At 40.5% G+C, this 24482-nt stretch overlaps 1 protein-coding gene across 1 annotated transcript in view; it reads right to left on the bottom strand.

Moving 5' to 3' along the window:
- Positions 1 to 24263, bottom strand: part of KIAA1217 (KIAA1217 ortholog) — a 345995-nt gene extending 321732 nt beyond the window's left edge. The window contains exons 1-2 of the mRNA XM_066199028.1: positions 24176 to 24263; positions 11339 to 11436 (exon numbers count right to left, since the gene is read on the bottom strand). Of these exons, the coding sequence (XP_066055125.1) occupies positions 11339 to 11402 (64 nt within the window). The 5' untranslated portion in view covers positions 11403 to 11436; positions 24176 to 24263. The remainder of the gene's footprint in view (positions 1 to 11338; positions 11437 to 24175) is intronic.
- Positions 24264 to 24482: the final 219 nt, after the last annotated feature.

Raw genomic sequence — 24482 nt, 5'->3', positions numbered from 1 at the left:
CACTCCCAGAGCTGTATGGAAAATAAACATCTTACAGCAAGGTTTGCTGTAAGGATTGACAGAAAACTAGGGGTAAACTTTCAAATCACAGCACCCACATGCTCTGGATTCTGTAGCTTCACTTCTCAGCATAAGCACTGCCACAGCATACCAGAGATGTGACAAAAGGTGCACATCTGGAAAGTGGGGCTGTGCCAACTCTACACATCCTCCCTGGGGCTCGGCTGCCCTCACACCCTGCAGTCCCCTCCCACTGCCAACAGCAGTTTGCTGTGATTTGTTAACAGAGAAGTCAACGGAAAGGGAGGAAGCTGTCCTATCCTGGCAGAATTCAAGCTTTTCTGATTATCTTATCCTCAAAACCCCAACACATCCGAAGCTAGTGCTGCAGCAGTGATGGCTAACCTGGACAGCTGCAACATTTCTGCTTAGGCAAAAAAACCCCAAGAAATTGCCATGAGAAAGACCACAGCAGATGAACATAAACAAACATCCCAAAGAGAAGCGAGATTAATTTTAAATAGGGCTAAATGCTTAAACAAAAGCAAATATTAAACAATAAAAACAACAATAAGAAAAACCAAGTGTATGTTAACACACTCATGCCACACTGTACCTCAACACTACACCCAGAGCTCTTCAATTTTTATTGATTTTATTTGGTTGCTATGTCACATAGAAAGCAGTGCACACAAGCTCAGGAACCCTTCAAGTTGGCATTTCAACAAAGTAAAAAGAAAACCTTAAGTTTAAACTTGCCTTTTGTCACAAACCAAGGTATGTTACTGTAGGACACGCTGCAGCAGGAACTGGTGTGGGTTTCAGCTGGAAAATGAAGCCCCTGAAATTCAGGTCTGTGCACACAGCCCCAATACAGGCAGAAGAAAATGGACAGCTAGGCCCCATTCCAGCCAGAGGAGGTAACTGTGCTCCAGATGGCTGCATGTTCTCTGACATTTCACTCCTGTACAAGACTGTTGCTAACATGAGGTGGAGAAAAACAGGGCATTGTCTTGTTCTTTTAGCTATGAATTTAAGAGCTGTGCAGGACATCACAGAATGGCTTGAATTGGGAGGGACCTTAAAGATCACTTCGTTCCAAATCCCCTTCCATGGGCAGGGACATCTTCCACTAGAGCAGGTTTCTGGTCCATGGATACAATTCCTTCCCATCATTTGGGGATCCTAAGTACATATCCCAATCCTTATCAAGTATGCTCTGGAGTACCAAGTGCTCCAGGACAGGGAGCACTTCCCTTTCCCCTTACCTTTCTTTGGGGCTCTGAATCAGAATATACACACCCTGCTAAACAGGCGTGTGACAGGGAGGTCTCTTGTTCCAGGCCGTGTCCCAGTGGTCACAACAAACAAAACCAAACAGTACCACTGCTCCAGTATTGATGCTGAAGGATGTACCTTCAGCACAGCATCAAGGTAGACCCTCTAGCCACAGCTTCACAAACTTTCTCGAGGTGAGATGGCACAGTTCGAATTCTGCTGTAAGGCAGAGATCAGATTTGAAATTTGATTTCTTCCTTCTAATATTTTACTTATCAAGGTAAGGACATTTCAGTCTGTGGGTCGCTGAAACATAATGATGTGCATTATAAGGAATTACTTTTCAAGTACGTTGATAAAATAGCCACAGAACTATATCAGCAGAGCAAGAAAAGCCTACACACCAATATTCACATCTTTTATTCATATATTTTAGTAAGAATAAAAGCTCACATACTTTCAAGTTCCCATAAGTATAATGTGGGATATGTGTGAGGAAGAAGATTGCGGAAGCTATGACTGTTCTCAGGTCCCTGGGTGTAATAAAGAGACTGATGGCTCTGGAAGAAGCTTTCCTATAGTACACTTAGTATAGTATACTTAGTATAGTAACTTCCTATGTACACAGCACTATTTCAAGGTTTTTCACATCTTATGATGTAGATGATTTGGTTAAATAGCCAGAAGAGAGTGCTATCAGGTTGGGCAGTTGTATTGTTTCACTTGGGATAGTTTGAAAGTTATTTGCTGTGCCCATTTTTTAACTCATGCTGCATGCATGCAAGAGAGAGAACACAAAAAGGAAGTACTACCATAAGATGTGGAGAAGGAGGATGGCTCCCTTCAACCAAACAACATATTCATCAATCATGCAAAAGATTTTTGTTTGGCTTGTCTTCTATTTGCATGGCAAGTGCTGCTTCTCTGGCATAAAACTCATCCCAAGGAACTACAGAGAGCATCCCCAGCTTTCTGCTTTAGTCAGCAGCACAAACCAGCACTGCACTGCATAAAGGAGACTCCCACCCAATGACTCCACATGATACTACTGACTTTGCTGTCCATGATCCTCTTCCTGCTTTTTGGGACATAAAGAGATAGCAATTGTGCAGTTATCAAAACATTGACTTCAGATTTCTAACCTGTTTTTAAACACAGGATGGACCAAAGACTATGCCTAAAATAGTTAATGATTTTCCTACAATAAATGTGGATGTGTTGAACAACTACTGTATTTTTCAACTGAGAGAATTTCCCACTATGTACTATTGAAAAAAAAATGCTAGCTGTCAATGAAGAGGCTACGGTAACTCCAGAAAGCATTTCTGATGCCTGAGAGCAGGCTCGATGTGATTTTGAGCAGACTGTCACTATAAAAATGATTTTAATAGTGTTCTGGGCTAGTGAACTCCAATCCTCATGCAAGAGGCTCAGAGAGTTCCTAGCAATTTTAATTATCAGTGGTATCTGTGGCACACATGCAAGCAACACTGAGTTTACTTATCCATCGCAGGCAGTGAATCTGATGAAGCTGATTAAATAACTCAGGGATTCCCAGAGAGAATGAATCCTGAATGAAGTTATACAGCTACAACTTCACCTAAGTAAAATGCAAAGCAGAGTAATAGGCAAAAACAAGCCTCTAGCAAGTTTGAGAATGATTTTTTTTGTTGTCATTCAAAGTAACATTAAATGGTGGAGAGCTGGCATTATTTATTAATTTAATTTATTAATGGGCTCTTAATTTAAGAATCTTGCAAGAGAGCACCCATAAGACCAAATGCTTTTACATAAACAGAGCACTGTAGGTGGAGAGTTTTATTTTGAAGGAGGTTCTTGCAATGCTAATCCATGATTTCCACTTAGAATTAAATCTTTTCTATGCCGAAACCCTTGTTACTAACATGCACAAAGTGCACTTAAGTTGCTTATAAAATACCTATTAGGAAATTATACCTTTCAGAAAAAGAGCATACAAGCTGTGCTGGAAGGGAAGTTACTGATTTTGCCCTCTGAAGATCACCATTGTGCAAGGCAGAATTAGCAAAGGTATTCATGGCTGGAGCATTCCACCAAGATGAACAGTTCCCAGTGCAGTTTTTCCCCTGTTCTCACAAGGCACATTTCTCACCCTGTCTGCCAGAATTCAGATCTGTTTTAGTTACAAGACCATCTGCTTTTTGAAAGGCTTTTTTTTTTTTTGATGACAGATGGATGAGGTTCAAATTCTTGTTGTAAACCAGCAATGAAATTTTACAATTCATTGTCTCCTCTGCTTACTGTCTTGCATTAATTATTTGAAAGGAAGAACTCTCATGGGGAGAGACAGTTTTCCAAATGCATACAGTTTTTAAACCAAAATAAGCATATAAAATAAATTTCTGATGCTTTAACTACAAATAGCCTAGCTTCAGGTTTGTAACCTAGTTCTGTAATCCTGTATTGGCTCAGGTTTCTCTTTCATGTTCCAGAATAAAGGGATGTGGAAGCAGAGGGAGTACTTTAAGGAGCTATCTACAGTGTTATAAGCATCATATTTTTCCTTCCAGAGTCTCACATTATCATCTGGCTCTTTCAAAGTCTTAGTTTTTCAAGTTTGATGTTTGCAGAAAAGACTCCCTTCCTTTTAAAAGTTCCCCAAAAAACCCCAAAACAATAGACTTCTAGCCCTTAATATTAAATGAAGAAAAACATTAAAAGTTGGTAGACAGATACATGGGTTTTGCTTAAAATCTTTCATGTTTAAAAAACCTCTCCATTTTTATTTCCAGTTTAATACCATTTTGCAGTGACAGGCTTGGAACAGCAAACAAACCTCCAGGATACCACTAAAACGTAGTAAAAGAGTTCTCACTAATACCATGCTGGCAAGTCTGGCAAGCCTTGATCTGCAAGCCATAAATCCACTAGCCACCAGCTCCCTGGTACAGATCTCAGGAGAAGGGAGGTGTCAGGAAGTGCATCAATCACACAGGATTTGGGGACCCCACTGCTGACCGCAGCTATATCAGGTTTGGGCCCTGGTTCCAAATCAATATCACAATGTTGCCGCAGACTCAGCGCTGCTTTACTCACTGCTCCATGCTCAGGGATTGGGATTAACCACCAGCCCCTGCCAGGCATGCACACAGCCCCAAATGGGATGCAAGCCTGGATTCGGGAGAGCTTCAGGCAGAGCCCCATGTCAGCTACTCCGCTGTAACAGGAGCCACGATCTGTGTGTGAACAGGGCATGGAGGGGTGGGGAGCCAAAGAACAAATAATCGAGCCAAATGCTAAACCATCCTCTAGTTCACATCCCTAGGTTATGCCACAGACCCATTCCACCTGTGAAAACGGTGAGCTACGTGTCATGTTGAAATTAATTTCTCAGCAGTAAATGAGTGGGGCCCGTAGAGCTGCAGGCCCCAGCCTCACAAACATGCACTGCCAGGAAGGGTCACGTCCGGATCCCAAACCAGGCACAGAAAAATCCAGCCCAGATCAACGACATTCGCAATCTCTGTCCTTCATTATTTGTTCACTGTGGGTCCTTTGTAGGCTTCAGTCTTGCCTTCAATGAAGCAACTGTTTCGAGAAAAAGAGAAAATCTAAGGAGCAGGGGAGGCGTGACAGCAGATATAGAAGTGAAAAAATATCCAACAAGTGTTTTGCTCCAGTTACTTCTTGATTTCACAGAAAAATCAAAAGCAGATGCTTTATTTACTGTTCCCATAGTACTGTTTACTGTGCCTTCTTCTATTTCCTGAAGTTATTCCCATTTTTTCCCTCTCTAGAAAAAGAAATGAAAGACACAAATAGTATAGACATGGAAAAGAAGCAGACAGATGAGACATTTTTCATCATGTTAAAAATAATTTTCAAGACAAAGTCCCTATTAACCATGTTCTTCTCTGAGAGCAAATACTGTAATTACTCATCACAACAAGTGCAGTCTAGATGCTTCCAGGCCTTCTAAAGGCGTTCCAGGTTTGTCGGTTTGGGGGTTTTTAGTCTTTTTAAAAAACCCACCCTAAACCAAAGAAAGTACATTTTATTTACACAAGTATTTTCCCGCATTGCCATGATGACTGCTCAACATTCACATCCACTCTGGAGCTATGATCATACTCCATGCATTCTTTTTAAATCTTGATTATTTTAACAGAAAAAGAATATACCAGAAGGAATCTCTGTATTGAAGACATTTGTCCTGAAGTCAGAACTGTATATTGGAGGAGCAATTAATTTAAAATTAAAATAGCAATAAAAATGGTACAGAGAAAAGCATTAGAACGTCACTGACAAAGGTGAGCGCTGTAACATTTCCCCCATGTTATGTCTCTTCATCAAAATTCCAGCCCTGTTTTGCTGGTTTTCTTTTTCCAAGTGCTGGCATATGCCAAAGGGTAATTTTAAAACAACCCATTATGCGATCTTACTGACTGATACCTGTTGCACTTCGCAACATTTGCTTGTGCATCACACTGCTCCCCAACATGTTCCCCTGAACCTGGGTGGCACTGACAGCCCTGCGTTCTGCTCCTTGCACCTCCCCAGACATTTTCAAGAAAGAAGTTGAGAAATCATTTCTGCCTCCCTCAACACTCAAAGGCCAAATAATCTCTTGATACTTCAGCAACGACTCAGTTCATGGCAGAAACTGGATGGAAGACTTCCAGTAATCAGAAGAGGATAAGTGATGCTACTGACCTCTCCTAGGCTGTGGCTAGCAATCAGAAAAACATCAGGACCTTCTTAGCATGCCCTTAAACCCACTTGAATACTAAAAAGCTGTAGAAATATCTCAGCCCCAATGCTGAGTGGAAGGTTAGCAGTAGAAAAACAACCAAACAGAAAATCCAGAGAGAAAGTTGTGTGTTGATACCAAACCAGGAGGGAGCCTTGAGGGAGAATTTAAGGCCTTTTCAACAATAAACACTCTGCAGAGGAGCACTGGCAGTACAGTTTGGGATGTTTCCTGAAAATGATGATGGATAAGAGAGGGACAAAACACCTTCAGGAATGCAGAAGTGACAGGTTGGTCCCAGGTTCAAGCTACTGACACAAAATGTTACTGGATATCAGACCTCACCCTGATTTGGGCAGGAGGCCCTGTACATCACAACAGACTCACACCAGTGTCAGCTCTGCAGGAATAACAAACACCAGCTGATCATTAACTGGTGGAAGTTGAGCAAATAAAACTTCCTCACGGGACCAATGGGAAACCTCTCTATCCCAATACCCCCATGTTCAGCCCTCACGTCTTACATTAATGGAAGGGACTTCAGCCTCAGGCTAGGATCCAGTGTGTTTCCCTAATCACACTCCCCACTGCTAAAAACACACATTCTTCTACAGTTCTCACTGCAAAACTACCTACCTTCCTCAAGTTCACGAGGGTCCAAAATCCACCCTCCCCTATTCAAGAGGAATAAACACCCTTCTCAGAAGGAGTAATCAGATGGTCAAGGTTCAAGACACCTTTGCAGCTCATAAGGAACAAAGACAAAGAAATCAAGCAGTTCCTCAAGATACCACCTCAGGGGAGGCTGGCTATGTTAAAAGACATAATTTTTCTCCTTTTCAGAAGGTCATGTAAATCCTTTTGAATAGAACAAGAGAAAGAAAGAAAATAACTTCTCAGCTCTTGATGGTGGGAATCAACACCCAACTGGGTGAGGAGTCTGCTTCTCAGGCTACAAGCTGGGGTCTGTTTTCATCTTCATATGCAGATGGGTCCGCCTTGAAAATGGGAAAGGACTCATTGCCTAAGGAGAAGCATTGTGTCCTGGGGCTCACCATGAAGGATCATACATTTACTGTGTTAACACTGCCCAAGTTGTGTCCATGGCAAACACTCTGCCCAGCCTCTCAGGTCACTGCAATGGTAGGTAGTCTCCTTATTGACATTTCAGTGGGAGATGCAGAATTTCTACATCCTGGGGAGGAAAGGGTGGAACTATCATCTCAAAGAGCAGATAAATTTAAGTCTCCAATTAAAATAGACAGCTTTATGATTACACCAAAAATGTACTAGGGCCGTGCTGAGGGCTACAGAACTGAGGCTACAGTGAGTGGTAAATGAATCTGCTCCAGCATGAAAAAATAAGGAGGAACACGAGGTCTCTTTATCACAGCTCTCTTCAGTGTGTCAAGATCCAGGAGCTATTAAGGACTACATCTTGGAGCACGGAAGAAGGTTAAAAGAGTCTTGCAGTACTTGTTTTTACAGGCCATCTGCCTCTCTCAGGATGTTGCACTCTTCAGAAGAATATTTTTCAAAAATTACTTAATATATAGGTAAAAAGTTGCAGAGATAAGGAAATGCTCTCAGTGCAAAGTCTCTTGACTTGCAAGATGTGAGAATGAATCCAGAATGATGAAGTAAAGATGTTCATACATATATGTACTTTGTAAAATATTTTTTTAAAAAAGAAGACAGAGTTTAAAAGATCAGGGAATTGGACATTTGTTCAGGATGCAGTTTCCCCCCATACAATTCAAGCACCTCACAGGAACACCTGAGACACAAGTATCCTGTCACAGGACAGGCAATGGTTACAGTTATACCAGAAAGAAAGGAAGGAAATTAATAAAAAGGAGGAAAGGGCTGATAAAAAAAATGCCATAAACTAGGATGTTTCCTTTGATTTCCAGAGAAAGGTGAAAGCAGAAGAGAAGTGCAGAAATCACACAAGCCAGAGATGCACAAAAGAACAGGGAGAGAAAACAGACCTGAGAACAACACACTGGCAGAGGCAAAATCTGTAAAGAAAAAGAATTCTGATTCATTTAAATGACTGAGAGAAAGTCAAAATTGTTTATCAGGTGCATCTGTTTTGCCTACGCACACAGGCACAGGAAAGACACGGTGCAAATACCTTAGGCACACTATCAAGGAAAATCAATTTCCAACTTGAGCACTTAAAAAGCAAACACCCAACATAAATATATATGCAGAGATAAGGACTCAGGAGGAAAACTTGAAGCAAATGATACCAGGAGCACACACACACACTCCCTACCACACTCAGAAAAAAAAAAATTGAAAAGCAGAAGTGAAAACAAAAACCTTCTGAACACGCAAGTTTGGCAAGCGATAAGCATGTAATGCAACTAGCAAATATATGTAGTGAATATTCATAGTAGCAAGAAAATACCAATAAATAGCCATAAAGAATCACAAGATTCCCTTTAACCCCATCATTTCTATAGGGTTGTTCAAGAACCAGCCCAGGAGTGGTGCCAGGGAGGGAGAGGTATAGCAGTGCTCAAGCTGCTCAACAGCTTTCAACTCCAGCTAACCCAGGTACTGCTGAGGCTTCCTTTCAGCTCCTAAAATTACTGTACTGTGCTGGAGGAAAACTCCAAATCAGTGCTGAGAATCCACATCAGTTCAGCCAAGGCTGGGCAACTTCTGTGTGCTGCAGCTCTGCCCCACCACATAGCCATTCTTATTTTGAGATTAGGTGGCCTAAAATGAACCTATTTCATCTGATATAACCATATTGGTCAAAATCAGTTATTTGCAAAAACAAGGACCAGCCCACTGTGAATGCCAGTCATGGCTGGTTGTGAATCAACTGATCCCCAAAAAATCTACTACTGGAAAGTGCTCACACCATTAAAAACAACCATAAGGCAAATTTCTATTGAACTACATCCACTCTATTCCAAATAAAATTAATTAAGTGAATAACTGTGGAAAGAGTTAAAAACCCTGAAAAAATATTTCCTTAAAGCAGATACAAAAGGTTGTAGTGTCACTAACCAGACATAGAGGGAAAGACTGAGATACCACCTTCCCAGACCCCACTTCAAAGCTTTGCTATCTCCCAGCTTTGGCTGGAAGCAAAATCCCAAAGGGGAGGTAATTTTCAAGTACTAAACCTACTTTAAAAAAGTGCTTCAGATTCAAAGAAGTTGTTTTGCAGAGACTCAGAGTCTGTCCCTCAGAACTAAAAACACAGCACTAAGGTGAATTTAAACTCTGCCTGTCTCAAGACGGCCAATAATGAATGCAAAGCATGATGAACAGAAACAGCTTCAAACATTTGAGCTAATAGTGTCACAAAATCTGATGACAAGGTAACTCTCTTGGTCAGATCTCAAGATGAGAGAAGCAGGTTTCTGACATCATCTACCCAAGAGGCAAATAAGAGTACAGTCTCCAGGGGCACAGATTGCAACCACAAACCTTAACACATTTATTGCCTGAACAGGACCTGGTCATCAGTTCAAGTGATCATTGCCATTATACTGATACTGCTCTGCTGACAATGATTTCACAGGCAGCTTCACATCAACATGGATGACACAACAATTTACATTTTTTCTCAGGAACAGCAATCACCCACCACTGCTGCAAATCCTCCCAGAGATGTTGCCCCGGTGCACCAGCCCACAGACACCAGAAAAACAGCCCACAGACAGGGCTTTCAAGATCACAAAGTGGTCCAGTTTAACAAAATAACTTATTAGCCCTGACCATGGAGACAGATCTCTCACTCATGTAGTTTCCACCCCAGCAGAAGGCAGGAAAACAGGCTCAGGCATCCTCTGAATTTGTGGGCCTGTAGACAGAAGAGCCTCTTCCTCGCAATCATCTCTTTCCAAGCAAGATGGTGGGACAAGACAGGAAATGATCAGTTAACAACATGGTTTTGAAAGATCATTTACTGGGAATCAGACTATTTTTCAGAATCAGCAGGATCTCTACCCATTAATTCAGAAACTAGTGATCAATGTCCACCACTGGATAAGTGAGCTGGCACTTGCTAAAAAAACTACAGTAGTAGATCAAGAACGTAAGTATTTGGCCTTGTAGAATTCAGAGAATCAAAATGCATTCTTGCCAGAACCTAAACAAAATCCAAAAGGCAACAGTCCATCTACAAGTAATCTACAAGTTTCCTAAACCAAAGGTCCAAGGAACTGTCCCAGCATCAGACTGCATTATCCATATAAAACAGGCTAATTTCTTCTCAGCTCTGCTTGGCATTTTCAGGCTTCAGACTGCCCAAGATAGTTCCTTCTTGCAGAAAAACAAAGAGAGAATATTTCTCCATTTCAGGTACCTCTCTCCTTCCTGTTCATACAGATAGTTAAAGCAAATGATCAAATGTCAATGAGCACTTTAATTGTCCTTCCTCTTGGACAGCTGGATGAATTCCTAGAGATTCCCCTTAGACCCATGGGTCTTGTTGCCAGGGCTATTAGAAGGATCTAGGTGAAGAAGTCCACAGTTCTGTCTAACAGCTGACAACCATCTACAAAACCACAAACAGGAACATGTAAATATCTAGATTTATTTCCAAATATGAGAATTGTAAGCAGAGTTTTCTGTCTCAGTAAGACTTCCTAGCAGACATAGTGATCTATATACACTGATAAAATCTTAAAGAAGGGCCCAAGTCCAATTCAGGCACAGAAAACAGACAAATGCCTGCCTTAGAGGGTGGAACAGGAGGTCCCAGCCACCTACCACACCTTCGTCATGCAAGAAGGAAATTATGCAACTGGACTACCATGTAGAGAGTAATTATTCCATAACAGGTAGCCACATTTAACAAATTTTAGCAGTACATGGAAGATGTGATGGGGCTCACTGCACATGAAGAAAATCAACAGTGTTCATGACAGGAAAAAAAAAATATTTCTAGAAATTAATTTTTTTAAAGAGGGAAGCAAGAGGGCATTTCGGATGTACCTCCTCTAACCCACCTTCGTCACCCAGTGGTTATCTTCTGTATATATATATATATATATATATATATATATAAAAGACAATGAAGGCATAATTCACAACTTAGTGAGCATCTCCAACTCCTTTTAGTTCTGCCTTTACATCCTCCCTACCATTATCACCTCTCCAGAGGAAACTGTCCTAAAGCATATCAGAAATAAGAAACACATGCATCCACCACTTCCCAACAAACTAATGTACATGAAGCCAGGAGAGCGTGCTGAGACACACAAGAAGGGGCTGATGAGTCCAGCCCGTGTCACCAGGTTGGTGAAGACAGGTGGTGTGGGCCGGCAGCATTTTCCACACCGAGGATGAGGTTCCACTTACCCAGCTCTCTACAGGGGAGTGCCACGCTCCAGCGGGGCGGCCGGGGAGCTGTGCCATGAGGCATTCCGGGGCATCACAGCACGGCAACTTCAGGAAACCTAAAACAGGAAAGAGGTGAGTCAAGAGTGAGTGTGCTGAAGACCCTTTGGAAACCAGCTCTGGCAGCCTCCCACAGACAGAAACAGCTGAAAACCCTGAAAACCCTGCTAACAGCATTTCATTGAGGCTGACTAACCAAAACATTGTTTGTTACAATGCAATTAAAGTGAGAAGTATGAGCAATTTAACAGCTATTCACTGCAGAAAAATATTGCAATGGTCTCAAAACCAAATATTTTTAACCCAGCAGAAATGCCCTGCAGCAGCTGGGTGACAGTAAGGAAAGATAGTCAGGCCTTTGAGCCCTATTCCCCACACACATGCACCCACTCCCTTGCACTTGTCTCTGACTGGCAATGTGATTTTTCCTAAGATTAGAATGCCAGGTGGGAATTGCAGGAGGAACTATCTGTATGTCCACATAATGAGTACATTCCAGAGGTGGGGAAGCTGTGATGACAATTGACTTTGGTACAGATCAGCCTGCAGAAGAGTAAAAAATGCTGGAGTCTGGGCCAACTGGTCCCCTAAAGTTGCAGGCAGCTTCCAGGTGGATCACAGCCTCACCCCTTCCCCAGGCAGAGATGTCTGCAGGGTACATCCAGTCAGAAGACAGGGAACGCACACTTTTGGACAGGTGAGTGCCAGCACTAAGATCCAGTCATGTGCAGAAATAAAATCCAAAAGCAGCCATGGAGGTACTCTGTAGCCTTGTAATTGTGCATTCTGCAGGCCAAAGACTGCAAATCTGTACATTTCTAATTGAACCTGCTTATGGTATAACCCTTTAGACCTGATTATATTATACACTGCATTGGCACAATTTAGATACTGTGTTCGCAATAGATCTAGCCATAACAACCCACAAAACTGGTGTCGTACTTCTCACACATGAGTCTTCTCTCTTTTACTCCACCACAAGTTAGCAAACAAATGATCCAACTTCTTAATGCAGCAGCTACCCTTTCATCACAAGGCAGAGCTGACACATGTCAAAGAAAATCTGAGTTCTCAGCATTTCTAAAATTTTATTTCAGCCTTATTTCACTGATACCGATTTCCAAGCTTCATCTATTTGTTAGTTCTAGTCATTTCAAATAAAACATTCTATCTAGAAGCAAGAAAATAAAAAAAGAACAACATTATTCCCATCACTCAAGAACAGTACGAGTTTAAAGATTATCAATGCCATTAATGGGATTTAGGTTCAAGGTGACAATATCTTGAAATAATGGCCATTATTAAAAGTACACTAAACAATTAATGTGGATCTGCTGAAAGGCTGAGATATAATTATGCAATTTGCCCTTTAAGTTGCATCTAAGTTGTTTAACGGGTATTTCTCAAACTTAAAGACAACATTTCATATTCACAAAGCCTTGTAGGCTGATAAACACAGCCTATGATTTCAAAATTTCAAAACAAAAATAGTTTTAAAAACACTGCTTGACAGTAGGGAATCATTGATCACACCTGCAAAAGGTTGGCCACATTAATGAGCTTTCAACTATCCTAAAAGAAAGCAAAAGGCAGAATCCCAGTGCCTCTGCCTCTCCTTGCCCCATCAAAAGAGCATGGCACTGGCAAAATGCTCCGGTATTGCCTCCACATCAAGTTTCAGAACAAGCTCAGACAATCTGTTAGCAAGTACCACAGATTCACATCTAGGATTGAAAGGGCCAAAGTACTTGAATATGTATAAAAAAGTGAGCCAGGAGAAGGAAAAGGAGCCAGAGAGAGTAGCTGGGTTTATGTCTTCAGAACTGAGAACAGCAGTACTGCTTATTTGAACCAGAATGCAGCCTACACAGTCATAACTGGCAAAATCAAAATCTTTTGTTGAGGCTACACTTGATTAAATTAGGTTAATTTTCATTATAAAATTGAAAAATAATTATTGCTTAAAAAATAACATCAAATATTCTTTATCTAAAGAATGCTGCAGTTGGAGGAGAACATAGCTCATTCTTCACACAGAACAGAAGGGACTAAATTGCTTGAACACAAAAGATAACTCAGATTCATCTACCAAGTTGTACCCAGCAACTCTGTAATAATTGCATTCAGAACACAAACATGCTTTGTTGAGAACTTACAATATCTAATCAGCTATAATTCTAAATTTTATTTTCCATTTGTAAATTACCAAGGGAGCAAACTATAGAACAGGAATGTAAAATAGTATTCTAGCTGGAGATATTTTGCTAACACATAAGCTTCTACCCACCCCTTCCCTAATGCCTGCAAGGCTCTTCTGCTTCTGAACTTATTTCAATTGTTAGTTTCTCTTTGAAGGTATCTCAACTATAATGCAAGCAATGCTCTAATGAATTCTCAGTGCTGTGCTATCTTTCCCAGACAGTTCTTTTACGTCATCTACAAATTTGGATGCTGAGATGTACTTCCTATACTCATGTGTATCTCTGGTTTTGAGGAATGTCAATATTATCAAGTCAGATGTTTCAAAGTTTCTAAACTTAAAAATAAGAAAAAAATAAACACACCCAAAAAAGCCCCAAACATACACCTTCTACGGATTGATTGCTTGCCCACATTAACCTGTTTTGCCACTTAACCCTTCTCCAGCTGCCCAGTTGCTGATCGGTCCTGCACAGGTCTCTGGAGCCAGGGGAGGGGGTTTGCATGGTCCTGGGAGTGGCACAGCCCGGGCAGCACCACACCGATGAACTTCACCCCTCTCCCTTACCAGGTTCATCCTCTGTGTCAGCAGGTTTGCTACCTTGCCTTCCTTCCCACACTTGCCTCTGCCAACCATCATTTTTCTGATTCATGAGTAGTTGCTGCCATCCTGAGCTCCCAAAACACCAGGACATGACACACTGGATACCTCAGCAGAAAGCAGATGGCAGTTGCCTCATGCTTGGAGCATCCAGAGACCACAACTCTTACTGCGCTAAGGGACACTTCTGACATTGTCCCATGTCATGCCTTCCCTATGACGGCATCTGAATGTATTTTGCCACCAATTAAGGTCCCAGTGTGACAAGGACCCTTCTGGAAGGGCAGAGGCAGTGAGAGCACAGCTTACGCCTTTGTCTCCTGCTGCAGCAGCGACAGGCAGGCTTTTCAGTGAAGGAAAACTATTGTCAGCTGCATCTGTACATTGAACTATCCAAAACTAATTTAAGTAAGTTAAAAGGAGAATATTATAAGAGGAGAACAAAAAGCTTCTGGTCTGCTTTACGAAACAGATTTTTTAAAATAAGCTAAAATATGCTTCTTCGAGGCCAGCAGTCAAGGGAGCAAATACCTCACTTTACCAGCCCAACTGCAAGAGCCATGCCAAGCTCACTAAAAATGCAAAGGCAAACAAAAAGCCAGAAATTCCCTCTATTCCACAGCATTCTGATAAGTAATTTATCACTGAATGAAAAAATTAAGCCAAAATTAGCAATCTTTTTGACACAGATAATCACCCTGTATTCTTTAAAGAAAAGCAAACATTTCCAGGTTGTACAAGAGCAATGACAAAAATGTCTCTTTTTGTGTGACCAGCAGCTGACAATTTTATACAATAAATAATGCTATTTTATAGTAATAAGCACAGCATCAGCAACACAGTAAAGTTAACATGTTAACACTGACAGAAATTATCTCTGTTCTCTATTAATCTGCATTCTTTACAGATGGTTATTTATAAAAATTAAACATGAAACTGAAAGGTTATCTATGGCCACATTAGCAAACATCTGCTTGTGATTCTGATTTCATGTTTGCATGCTATTCTTGGAAAAGTAACCCTTTTTAAGATGTACCAGATGTGACCAAGTGTTCTTAATCGTAAAATATTTGTTTCAGCAAGACAGAAGTTCAGGGCCAGGAAAGAAATCACATATTCCTAAAAGAGCAACTGCCTTATACTTCTGCTGCTGAATTCTCCAAAGGAAAAGTGTTTCTGAAGAGGGAAAAATGCAGTTTATTTAGTGTGCCATTACAGATAATTACTCTTATTTTTAAATATGAAACATTCAAATGTATAAGCACGGACTCAGTTTCAACTTTCAAGCAGAGAAATGATGCATTACAAGTGCATCACACATTCACTCTCTGGCCTGGCACTGACACAGTAACCTTCAATCTCCAGTGGCAGCAGTTTAAGCAGACTTCCACAAACTGACATTAGATATCTTGGCTTGCTCCCCTAATGGCCTCACCAAGATTTCTCCTGCTCCCAGCAAGAAAGAAACAGTTAACTGTGGGATGGGAGGCAGCAGGTGAGGGAGTTCATGTAGACCAAACCATGGAGAGATGGGTTCAATTCTTTCTCACTGTCTCACTATAACCTATTAACTGCTTAATTTATTTCCTAAAAGTAATAATTTAAGAAAAGGGTTCTGGACCATCAAATTATTTGTTCATTATGTTTGATAGCTATACCCTTTGAATGAATAATACTGTTAACCCATAGAAAAAAGGAAAGAAAAAGGAAAGGGCAAAGGTAAAGATGAAAAGGAGAAAAGGAGAAAAGGAGAAAAGGAGAAAAGGAGAAAAGGAGAAAAGGAGAAAAGGAGAAAAGGAGAAAAGGAGAAAAGGAGAAAAGGAGAAAAGGAGAAAAGGAGAAAAATGAAAAATAGAATAGATTAATATGAATTTAATGGCAAATAAAGAGATTAACAAATAAAATTAAATTTAAAATGTTGAAACTTCTTCATATATCTCAGAAAACTGAGCTACCCCAGTCTTTCAAGACTCACATTTTGCTTTTCACTCTCTTGCCCCACCAGTTCACATGCATCTTAAGACTCAGATTAAGTCTTCAAGAAGGGAATACACCATCCTTCACAGAAACCCCTGGAAGGTACAAGACTTTGACCATGGTGGCCAGGCAGAGAGGCTGGCAGGTCCTGCCCCAGAGGTGCAGAGCCAGGGTGCTCACCAAGCCTCCACATCTCCCAGCCACGCTCCTACCACAGCACTAGGGTAAAAAAAAAAAAACCCAAATTTTGTAAAAGTGTGTTTTGCCCTCTTTGCTCCCCCTTTCATGAAGCACAAGAATTCAAACAGGATGCAAATGACACAAAAAACTGCCACCACAGATACAAGGGGCAGATCAGAGCGCTGCCCTGAGAGAATGGGGCTCTGTTGAAGGGAAAGTTATGCCTCAGTGAACTGTATAAAACGTAGCTAATTGAACTGCATAGCTCAGTGTAAACTGGGAAGAGCCTACTTCTCCCTTCCAACCATGGACCAAGCAAAGACAGTGCCTCCAGACACAGAACAGAACACAGAGCACACCTGAAGCCACACATGCAGGAAGGCAACGGCTCAAGGACTCTTCCTGGGACAAACAGGCAATATGATGGGAAAATTCAAAAAAAGACACAGTAGCAATGGCGCAAGGGCAGAGGAATAGAAATACCAGAAATAATTCATTTAATGCAAAAGCACAAGCAGATCTGAAATCCTTCCAAGCCTCTTCAGTGGTGATGTGTGCTTTTGTAAGCAGAAGTAGCTCTTAACATACTTTCTGCTTGAAATGTATTCCTCCTAATGGAATTTATTTCAATTTAGAGCTGAACAGCTTCCATTCTGAATATATGAAAGCATCCAAATGGTGTTTCTCACACACCTCTGCACCTTTGACATCGTTTCAGATGCACCCCAGACTGACGAGCAAGTCGCATACACACACAAGTGGTACATTAGCTGCAGTGAACAGGAACATCTGCACTTAGCTATGGTACCTCGAAATCAGTAATGTAGCTGAGAAAAGAACTATTTTCAGCAATCAGATAAGTCATAAAGCTATTATTAATTCATGTGGTTTCCATCTCTGTTATTCCTTAAAATTCTTCAGGATAGAACCATTTAGGTTGGAAAAGACCTTCATAGTCATTGAGTCCAACCATAAACCCAACTCTGCCAAGTCACATTTAACCATATAAATCTAACCATGACTGCATGGCAAAAGCCAAAGAGAAAGACAAACCTATCCTTGGTGAAAGTGAGTAAAAGGGCACCATACACTATATGAGAGTCTTGATGGACACGCTTTAAAACTCTGTAGAAAGTTAACTACAGCCAGAAAATGCAGAAACGGAGTCATCGGAAGAATACCTAGACTCCTCAGCCAGCCATCAGCAGGTCACAATTGAATTTGTCTTACCCTGTGTTCAATCTGCTCAGAAAGACTTACTAAAACAATGTTTTTATTTAATGTCTTCAAGCATGCATCTCAAAATAATGTGATTCATTGAAAATACACAAAGACTGCTGCCCTCTGTTCCTATTGACATTAACTCATTCAGAATAAATTTCCCAGCACTATCTGGACCACAAATTTTCACACAGCTCTCAAATGAAATTATGTCAGCAAGACAACTGGTATCTTTCCTAATATTCATAGCATTTTTTCACTTGAGTAGCACCACTAAAGACAAGACAGTGGAAGCAAAGTATAGAGTTCTATACCCTCCCTCTATCTGCCACACTGAATTCAGAGTACCTGTAAATGCTAAAGCAGTAAAAGACTGGAAGCAAGTCCTGCCATCAGTGCTCCTGTTATTATCAGCAGCATGGCTGCATTGATGCTACAGCAGCAGTGGCAGGTTTTCAAAGAAGCTGCAGCGTGTACAGAAATGCCTTACACAGCCAAACAGAAAATCTTCCTTCTATTTCCTCTGGCTTCAGACTAAAGGAGCAAACTCTAAATCAAGACAATTCATGAGCACACAGGGAAAGGCAGATACCCTGTTTCTACCTGTGCTAGAAAACTTCATGGTCAAAAAGTTCATGTTGGCACAGCTCCACTGAAGAACCAGCAGAGGATCTGAGCACTCTGTTGATGATGCAGCACAAGACAATGTAAAATCCAAATTCTACCTGAGAATGCAGCTACTCCAACACTGAAATGCACACTATAGTAAGTTAGTGAAGACAGAATTTGCTGAAAGACAGACACTTCTATTTTAAAGAAAGCTTATCAGTAATATATTATTAACCACCAAAGTCATTAAAATTTAATCACAACTGTAATATCATTATTTCTTGTACTTAAAAATAAAAATGAGAACTCAAAGTTGTTTCTTGCAGTTTTTTTAATACAACTCTTAGTACCAAAAATGCTACTATTAAAGAGCAGTTCATAGCTGAACAAAACCAGTTAATGCAGTGTTGCACTAACCTTCAGCAAAGCTGTTAATATTCAGGATTCTGCACAACAGGGTAGGGTTGAGAAATTAATCCTTTTAAAGTTGAATTTCAACAACGGACAAAGGCATGTGTTAGCTGAATTCTATTTATGGCAATCATCCAAATATCAAATAAAGTTTTCCTGGCTGGGCTTCAGTCATCCCCATTCGCAGCTAAAGAGTTCTCTTGTAAATGTAGCCAGACAGTATAGAACCTGTGTTTTGTTCACATCCAGATCTACATATCTCAGAAAGAGAAAACATTGCTTAGTAATTGTCACTTCAAGAAACATACCAGGAATGACTTACTGAAAAGTCCAACCTGGACAGTTGTAAACTCCAGACGAAAACCCAGAAACTCAAAAAAGACTACTAAAATACCACAGTGGGCAAGGCAAAGCAACTAAGGAATGACGGAACTGCACATATGTGAATATAATAGGGTACCACTGATAAACAGTTAAACACTTCAACAATGTATTTGAAAGGCTTTAGCACATATAAGGAATAGAATTGGAAGATGCATACTTTTCTCATAATACAAAATAGGAACTGGGCGTGTGCAAATCAATCTATGCACAACATCTTAAGAATTAAAAATTTGAAAAAATCCCTAATGTTGCCATGTTTTAATCTTACAGCGGGTAGGAAAATGAACTAAGCTTATGTGTGGAAAGAATCCAAATATGCAGAGTATGAAAATTCAATTAAGAAATTCAAACAGCTTCATTTTGCCATACAACACTGTTGGATACAGTTGTTATAACAATGGCATTTCTTCAGTCATGATTCTACACTAAACTGAATTATAAGGATTCTTGGTTTTCTCTCCATCTTCACATTCTTTCACTACAAGGATTTAATTTCTGAACTGCTCAAAGAAACCCAAACACAGTATGAACAAAATATATCAATAAAAGGTATTTATCAACTGTTTCAAAACATTACTATGGTTTCAAAGTCCAAGTTGACCAGAAACAGAGAGGTGATGAGGTGCTCCAGGCAGTCATGCTGGTTCCTTAAGAGCAGTGCACCATTCAAACTCAGGCACACACAAGTCCACCTGACCCTCAGTTTATTTTTTATCGTCTCTTACACTTGCTGTAGAACAAGAAAGACAACAGGAGCAATGTATAAATATAGGCACTTTCTCCTTTTGAGGCTGCACCACAATATTTGACATGAAGAATTAAAGCATAGAGGGATTCAGACAGATTGGCCCTACATTGCAGCCATCTCTCAGGTTCAGTATTTTATTATGAACCTAGATGTAGAGGCTATGTTTGTAAGATTTGATGTGTCCTATTAGTTTCTAGAATGATGTTTAGCATCTTGAGCTCACAAACCATCTTCACATTTCACCTTTACTCATTTTAGTAAAGCACTGTTATTCAAAGGTATTTTCTTTCATCATTCCCAAAGATAAGAAATATTTATGCTTCATGCAACTATTTTGGTTTCTACTTATAATTCAACTACTATATTTGATAATAAACATAATTTTTGAAAAGAAATATGAAGTACTGAAGTGCTGTTTGTTAAATGGTACTTTATGACACAGTTAAAAAATATCTATGCTGAAAGCCTGTAACACCACTGCTAATAAACTGAGTGATCAAATATATGAAACAGATGTGTTGCATGAAAGCAATGGAGCTCAAGACTCTTGTATCACACCAGATTTTCTCTCTGGTACCAGAAGATCCCAGATTAGGAGATAAAACTGTGTCAATGTTTAAAAAAACCCCACATATGGCAATGAGAGACAGTCTGGCTGCTTCACTCGTTTCATACAGTCAGAAGGGAGCTCAAAGCATGGCATATGAGTCCCAGACTTCCTCCTTGGCTTTCTGTCATATTCAGCACCACCATCAACTACTTTGAACATACCCATGATGGAAACTTGGGGGACAAAAATAAAAATAGGAAAGTGAAAAAGATTATTTAAAAAGCCCTTTGTAGTAAGAGCCTGAATGATGTAGCAGAAGTATATCTTATGGACAGCATTTGTTCAAAGTAAGCTTTCATCAAGCACAAGGTGATACAATTCCATCTCAGGCTCTGCATCTACAGGCCCTTTGTTCTTTCTAAAAGCAGCACTGCCAGTGCACACCAAGCCTCCCTTACAGTGTAGATTAAGATGGGTGCAACTAAGGATGTGCATACCCAGCCACAGGCAAACCTGTGTGATAAACACTGCGCCTGAAAGCAATTCCTCAAGGAAATAAAGGTGTAGATTGTTTGTAAAAATGGGTAAGGAAACTATTAAGCAAGTTCTTCTGCAAATACACTCACCCATGGGTCTCAGGGGACAAGGAGGAACCTAAGCTGATGACAAAATATGAATGAAAGATTCTTTTCTGTACTACAGAGCTAAAACACCAACAGAATTGGAGGAAGACAGCAATAGAAGTCGCGGATGTAACTGCTCTGGAACTGCCACTTTGTGTAAAGCTCAAGGCAGGCTGAAGCATTTCAAACTTTACTACTTTTTAGCCCTGTTCTTTTCTGTGATAGTAGCAAACTATAGGAAAAGAAATAATAAAGTTCAGAAGAGTACTTCTGTTGTGACACCCTCCAATTTCTGACAATTAGCTACAGACTTGACACTTTCACCTTCCTGCCCCACTTCCCAAAGCAACTTGCATGACCCTTTCAGTCAATGGTCACATTAGCAGGTTGTGTCACCCTATGCACAAGAAAAGAAAACGCTCACAGTGAACAGAAGCTACAGAATTCTGCAGCCTCCTGTTTTCCAATCATTCTGTAGTGCTATCAAAACTTCCTGATTCTTCTACTGGAAGAGCTGCAAGAGGCAGATGTGTGGAGTATATCCCTCACTCAGCATTGCTTGTCCAGCATGGCACCTCCTATGAGCTACAGAAGGCAGGCAAGTGTTAACACAGAAAGAAGCTAAGTGTTGATTCTGTTCCTGAGAACTGCTAGCATTAGTTCCAAAGTTCAAAACTAAAAGCATCCATAAAGCATCAGTTCCATCAGTCACTGTCTTGCTAGAGTTATTCTTTGGACCATGGAAACAAAAAAGTTCTTTTGGAGAATAAATCAATAAATAAGTAAATCACCAAATTAAATGTTGTATCAACAATTCTCAACAATCAACAAGCAAATTGCCATCATTTAATATTTAGCCATGCAGGAAAATTGTGGTTTGACTATATGACATCTTCAGGACAAAAAAGGCTATTTAGGAGACTACAAACATTTTTCTTGTTGCTTCCACATGACAGAAAGTCTCAGTTTTACAGTTATTCAGCTGTGTAAAACAAAACTGGAGGGCTGGGATGGTGAATAAAAAGTTCTGCTCATGCTTGCTGTAATGCAAAAATGCATTTTATTAGTACAGACGTATTAGTTTGAAATTCTTCAAAATCAATGCATCAACTAAATTAATTACACATTTATTCAGTTCAGATTTAGCACCTGACATTTGGCGAACTATTATAGCCACAGTAATTCAACTCTGCCTGGTGAATTGCTGTATTTGAATGTTTCATGTGATATTCAACTACAGAATAACTGGCCACAAGGCTTTAGGTTTTATGCCTAAGTGATTTTTGTCCTACATTATCAATTTGTTTGTACATTTGGGTCGGTTTATTTCAAAAGGGACAGTATGTTTTACAGCTGTATCTTTCTAAAGTAAGGTGGATGAAGGTGTGAAGATGGGGTTTGGGCTCAAGTTGCTACACATCAGGCTAGAAGTTACTGGACACGTCAAATCTCACAAACATAGCCTTTACATAGAGGTCTATAATAAAATACTGAATCTGTGAGGTGGCTACAATATAGTGACGTTTTCTCAGAATACCTCTATGCTTTAATTCTGTACGTCAAATACCATTGCATAGCCTCGAAAGGAAAATGTGCCTATATTTTTCATCACTACCATTGAATTTCTTCGTCTAGAGCAAATGTAAGACATGTAAAAAATAACCCCAAAGGGGAAAAAAAATGCGCAAATCTTCAAAGGCTGAGAAACATTGTTCATCAGTAAAGTGAGGGTCAGGAGGACTTCTGTGTGTCTGAATTCAAAGGGTGCTTTGCACTTATAGAACCAGCATGACTTGCTGAAGCACCTGATTTGCTCTGTGTTTCTGGTGAACTACGATTTTAAAACAATACTTATGTTTTAAAGGAGTTGATGAATAGCTATGATTGATATTTTTTGGTCATACTGTGTTCGTGTTTCTTTGAACACTAGAGAAATAAAATCCTTGTAGTTACAGAATGTGAAGATGGGGAGAAAACCTGGTATCCTTAAAAGCAGCTTAGTACAGAATCACAAATAAAGAAATGCCATTGTTATAACAACTGTGTCCAGCACTGCTGCATGGGGAAATGATGTTCTCTTTGAGGGGGTGGGCAACAGAACTTGAGACAGATTTTCACTGACTAGCTCAATCCACCAAAGAAAGAATAAACAGAATTACGGTTTAAATATTTACATCACCGTACTTCGTATCTTTGAATCATAATAATTTTCAGCTTATTTGGTGCCCTTTGCAGATATTTGTTCATAATTTTTAAAATGTCAGCCATAAAAATAAAACGAGTAGGAAAAAGAACAACTTTATCTCTCGTTAAAAGTTGCCAGCAGCTCTCAAAACCGGCAGCCCGCAGAAGAAAGAGACTCTTGTTCTCGCTCTGCACACAACGCCCCACGTAACCTTTAAAACTCCGCTGGACACATAAAATAGCATTGATGCTCCAGCCCCGGCGAAGAGAAGGGCTGAGCCGCAGATGTTTTGCCGAGGACAGCCCCCGCCCCGCGCAGCGGGTCGGGCAGAGCCGCGGAGCCACCGCGCTCCCTCCCGCGGCCGCGGGGCTGCGCAGCGCCCGCCGCTCCCGTCCCTGCTCAGCGCACGGGTGCCGAGATTAAGGGGCAGGGGATGCTGAACGGCTCCTCGCTGTGTCGCAGATCTCCTCCCATTTAACCTCAGAGTGCCCCGTTTCTCTTATCAGTCCTCCCGCAAACGCGAGGGGGATTTTCTCCTTAATAGGCAGAAGAAAATAAATAAATAAATAAATAAATAAATAAATGTTGAAAATTGCTGGGCTGGATGCTAGTGAATGGGCTATTTTTTTTTTGTGAATGATATAAAGCATTCAGAGGTCTGGTCTTTATTGAGCAATCCAGAGACCAAGCTCTGCGCCGGAGGCCATAAAGAGAACCCCATAAAAGAATTGGTTACAAGACTTGCATTATGAAATAACAGACGTAGAGTAATAGGATGTTAATAGCTGCGCATGGAGACACTTGGTTTACAAAGAAAATTTGTAACATTTAGCATAAACAAGACAACACCTTGAAAACCATAAGAAATGAAATGGTTAACCTACCAGTAAATCTGCACCTAGTAACCAAGGAAGGCAGGAATTTGGAATCATCATTTGGAAACTTTTAGATATTACTTCAATTACAGTAATAACATCAGAAACCAATAAATGGTCATGGGTCATTAGCCACCAAAACAATCACTCTAGTCAAACAATTCCAGTGCATGCTGGTGCTCTGTTAACATTAAAGCAAACATCAAAAGGAAGGATCTCTCACAGACTCACCCACCTCCAAGCTTTTGCCCTCAGGCTTTCCCTCAGTGAGCTCCATCCATTAGGGCCTAAAGAGGAGCTCAGATAGGAGGCTAGAGTGCAACTCCCGCCTTTTCAACAGCTGTGTCACTTAGCTGCTTTGAGGATAGTTAATGATGCTGATTAACATGCTGACAGCTGATGTATCCATCATTAATACCTTTGGTGAATACACCAGCAGCAACACACTTCACTGTAACAGACAAAGCCTGAGAAACTGCATCTGAGGACAGTGAACTCTAGCTCAGTGGCACAGCACTCATAGGTCCATTTGTCTTAGCATT

This window comes from Chamaea fasciata, unplaced genomic scaffold (assembly GCF_029207755.1).
Source record: "Chamaea fasciata isolate MVZ Bird 193981 ecotype frontalis unplaced genomic scaffold, bChaFas1.0.hap1 SCAF_1, whole genome shotgun sequence".
In the NCBI taxonomy this organism is placed as follows: Eukaryota; Metazoa; Chordata; class Aves; order Passeriformes; family Sylviidae; genus Chamaea; species Chamaea fasciata.
Note: the sequence above shows the minus strand (reverse complement) of the source record. Positions and strands in the feature narration are given on the sequence as shown.